This window comes from Lolium perenne, unplaced genomic scaffold (assembly GCF_019359855.2).
Source record: "Lolium perenne isolate Kyuss_39 unplaced genomic scaffold, Kyuss_2.0 unplaced23, whole genome shotgun sequence".
In the NCBI taxonomy this organism is placed as follows: domain Eukaryota; kingdom Viridiplantae; phylum Streptophyta; class Magnoliopsida; order Poales; family Poaceae; genus Lolium; species Lolium perenne.
In genome coordinates, this window is record NW_027248981.1 from 105,711 (window position 1) to 110,101 (window position 4,391).

The 4,391-nt window shown below is 45.5% G+C and overlaps 1 protein-coding gene across 1 annotated transcript; it reads left to right on the top strand.

Annotated features, from left to right (window-relative positions):
- Positions 1 to 1,100: 1,100 nt before the first annotated feature.
- On the top strand, positions 1,101 to 3,118 carry LOC127326495 (uncharacterized). Its single transcript, XM_071824773.1, has 2 exons — positions 1,101 to 1,197; positions 2,848 to 3,118. Exons 1-2 carry the CDS (start codon positions 1,101 to 1,103, stop codon positions 3,108 to 3,110), a joined length of 360 nt encoding a protein of 119 aa, XP_071680874.1. The 3' UTR covers positions 3,111 to 3,118.
- Positions 3,119 to 4,391: the final 1,273 nt, after the last annotated feature.

The window sequence follows — 4,391 nt, forward strand, 5'->3', positions numbered from 1 at the left end:
TAGCATCGATGTGTTATTTATTTCCACATTTTCATGTAGTTTATGTTCTAATAATGGGTCTATCTTGTGTATGTAGAACCCTCCTCAGTACATCGGGGAAGACAAGGCGTGCTTTCTTGCGATGGTCATATGGTGGACATCCCCCGAGTACGCCCGGAAGCACGAGGAGGGCAAGCTGAAGCGTTTAGAGATGGGAGGTGGATCACATGTCCTGGGCAGCAAGAACTTGGCCCTTACCTTGCAGCAAGAGGTGAGCAAATGGTTTCTTCATTCTTTCGTTTCATGTTATTGTTAGCCCCGCAAGGGTGTCCCTCTTCACTTACTTGCATGTACTCTTTTGCAGGAAGTGAAGACATGCGTGACACCAAACTTATTTGGCCTTTTCCAAAAGTCCAAGACCAGGAGGGAGCCGCATCCTGAAACGGGGTCCGTGTGGGTCAACGGGCTAGCGGAGGCCCAGTGTGGCGCGTACCGCTCGAAGTTCAAGGCCAAGCACGGCGAAGACGCCGACCCAACCACCGAAGACTTTGACGTTGAGGTTGCGGTGCTTGCGGGACAAGGCAAGAAGGGTGGCCGCCTATGGATTGCTGACGGGTTAGTCGACCCAAAGACCATTCCATCTCTACGCCAGATCCGTCGTGGGCGTACGAGCGAGCAGCCTCGGGTAGAGACCCGCCCACGGGCTTCGGACCTAGCTGTTGAGAAGTTACGGGTAAGTTCTTCGTCGATCCTCTACGCTTCGTTACATGTTTTCCATTGGAATGTTACTGACATCGCTGCAACACAACGTAGGCGGAGATGGAAGAAAAGGAACGGAGGAACCAAGAGCAGCAGATGCAGATGCAGCAGCAGCTTTGGGAGAGCATGCAGATGCAGCAGCAGATGTTGCAGCAGATGCAACAATAGCAGCAGATGTTCCAGCAGATGTTCATGAACCAGGCCGTGCTGACTTCCCCACCGGGGAGTAGTGGTCCTAGCACGTCATGTCCTCCTATGTTCCCCAACTGGGTAAGTGGTTAACTTAATATCTCCGTCTCAATCTTGTTTGTTGTCTAACCGAACTTTGGATATTGCAGATCCCCACGCCCGATCCGGCTGTGATGGCGCTCCTCCAGCAAGCGCCAAGTCAGACCCCACTGACACCTGGCTTGACCGTCAACAATACGGGCATCATCCGGAGCCTGCAGCAGTTTCTAGGTGAGTTCTCCTACACTTCTAATTCTTCCATACCATGTCACTTGTGAATTTTAGCCATTCAACCATGTCAATTTTAGCCATTATGTTCAATTTTAGCTATTCCATGTTAATTTTAGCCATTCCATGTCATTCTTAGCCATTATGTTGAATTTTAGCCATTTCATGTCAATTCTAGCGATTATGTTCAATTTTAGCCATTCCATGTCAATTCTAGTTCTTCCATGTCAATTCTAGTTCTTACATGTCAATTTTAGCCATTCCATGTCATTCTTAGCCATTATGTTCAATTTTAGCTATTCCATGTCAATTCTAGTTCTTCCATGTCAATTCTAGTTCTTACATGTCAATTCTTCCATACCATGTCACTTGTGAATTTTAGCCATTCAACCATGTCAATTTTAGCCATTATGTTCAATTTTAGCTATTCCATGTTAATTTTAGCCATTCCATGTCATTCTTAGCCATTATGTCGAATTTTAGCCATTTCATGTCAATTCTAGCGATTATGTTCAATTTTAGCCATTCCATGTCAATTCTAGTTCTTCCATGTCAATTCTAGTTCTTACATGTCAATTTTAGCCATTCCATGTCATTCTTAGCCATTATGTTGAATTTTAGCCATTTCATGTCTATTCTAGCGATTATGTTCAATTTTAACCATTCAATGTCAATTCTAGTTCTTCCATGTCAATTCTAGTTCTTACATGTCAATTTTAGCCATTCCATGCCACTTATGCATCTATATATGAACTTGTAGGAGGACAAGGAGATGGAGGACAAGGAGGTGGAGAAGGACAAGGAAGTGGAGGACAAGAAAGTGGCGAAGGTTGACGTTGCTTGTATGAACTTTGTTGTGTGACTTGGAGCATTCTATGTATGAATTTGTTGTTGGACTTTGTTGTTGGACTTTGTTGTTGGACTATTGTATGGAACATTCTATGTATGGACTTTGTTGTTGGACTATTGTATGGAACATTCTATGTATGGATTTTGTTGGACTATTAGTGGTTGAACTTTGTTGTTGATGATGTGCAAATGTCTATATATTGTGCTATATATGTATCTGAAAATATATGTCTATTTTGTGAATTATATGTGCAGGGATTAAACGGAAACAGCAAAACGCTGGAATTTTTCAGCACCTTTGCCGTGCACATGCACACGGCAAAGACAAAATCGCACGGCAAAGGCTGTCTTTGCCGTGCACATGCGCACGGCAAAGGATGCCCAGCTGTGCACTGCGCCGCCCAGCTGCCCACCTGTAGAATCTTTGCCGTGTGGGGTTGAGGGGAAGCGCACGGCAAAGCCTTGTCTTTGCCGTGCGGCTTCGTGGGGAGACGCACGGCAAAGCCGGCCGCACGGCAAAGCCTGTAAGCGCACGACAAAGGAATGCGCACGGCAAAGGAAGGCGCAGCGCACGGCAAAGCAGCGTCGCTCGGCAAAGCCTTTGCCGTGCGATTTTCGCTCGACGCACGGCAAAGGTGGCTTTGCCGGGCGGGTCGTTGCCGTGCATTCTTTGTCGTGCAAGGCCGCACGGCAAAGGCTTTGCCGAGCGTTTTTGGACCTTTGCCGTGCGTTTTGGCTGCACGGCAACGCCCTGTTCTGCCGTAGTGACATATGGATGCTTATATATATGTGACCTCGATGCAGAGGCCAAGAAGGAGGAGCCCACGACGGACCTGCAGGACTACTACCGTGGCGGCGGAGGCTACCCTGGTCGTGGAGGAGGAGGAGGGTACTACCCGTACCCTGGCCGCGGAGGAGGCGGCTACCCAGGCCGTGGTGGCGGCGGCGGCAGGTACTGCCGGTGGGGCTGCTGCGGCCGCGGGTACTACGGCGGCTGCAGGTGCTGCGGCCGCTTTGACGAGATGCCGGAGCCCATGTACCGTCCTGAAGCGGAGGTGCACAACTGAACTGAACGCACGGCATGCACGTACCTGGCCAGCAGTTTGCTCAAAATAAAAGTAAGGTGAATGTATAGTACGTAATGTGATCTTGTAGAACGCAGCCGTGTGTTCTTGCAAGGTTATGCATATGCTGTGTGACATGTGTGCTAGTTCAGAAGACTGGTCAGTAGACGGATGCATGTATTGTATTGTACTTGTGCTACGCTGTGCTTTGATCATGCGTGGAATAAAAAAGACATGCGAATAGCTGCTTGCTCTCCCACGCTGTGCTTAGTTAATTCTTCCTTCTGCGACCATAGAATTGCAGTAAGACTACCCACAATAGGAGTATCATAGGTAGTATCATGCATTACATGCATGCAAAATGCTGATATGGCAGTGTAATTAAGGATGAGAGAGAGGGTACTAGTATCATAGGTAGATACTGTATCATAGCACATACTACTAAAAAAGTTAATGTCAAGTAAATCTTGTACATATATTTGCATTGAGATTCTACAAAATAATTAATATATGAAGACTATGATACTACTATATGATACCAAGCATTGTGGAGATAGTAACATGTAGTAGTATCATATGCATGATACTTCTATACGATACTATGCATTGTGACTAGTCTAAGGAAAATGAACGAGTAGGGATTTGTGGCTCCTGGCTCAAGTGTCGCTTAAATATTGAAAATTGTATTTAGAGTGGAATGGTCGAATCAGCAAACTAAAAAGTTAAGTACCCGGTAATTTCATGCTATTTTAAAAATATTTTTTTTTCTTTAATTCCAGAATTAATAGGCGATTTTATACCTTCTCTTGTGAATGCAAACTACGGGAAAACCAGAAAACTTTGTTCTCAATTCTTTGTAAAAACTCGTCTTTGCAATAGGGTCCCAGGGTCAGCGGAACACCTCCTTTTCAAATGCCGCTACTCCATTATAATTTGAGAAGATTAGCTAGGCCTCCAATCTTTTGAGTATTCGGATTGGTTCGCCTTCGAAGACATCAAATCTTGTTTGTTGCACATTGTTCAAGCTCATGCCGGAAGGAAGATGGCAATGGGGACGCTTGTCATGTTTGTTTCATGGGAGCTTTAGAATGAATGAAAAGCCAGGGAGTTCGAAAACTCAAACTCAATCCCACAATTTTTTTGCGCGTATTAAGTTGGAGGAAAGATTGTGGATTATTGCCAGGTTAAGAATTTGATCATGTTTTGTCGGGGGAATAGGAATTGTTTTTTTGGTGTGTGATTGTTGCCGTCTGGCATAATATGATAATACTTTGTGCACATGCT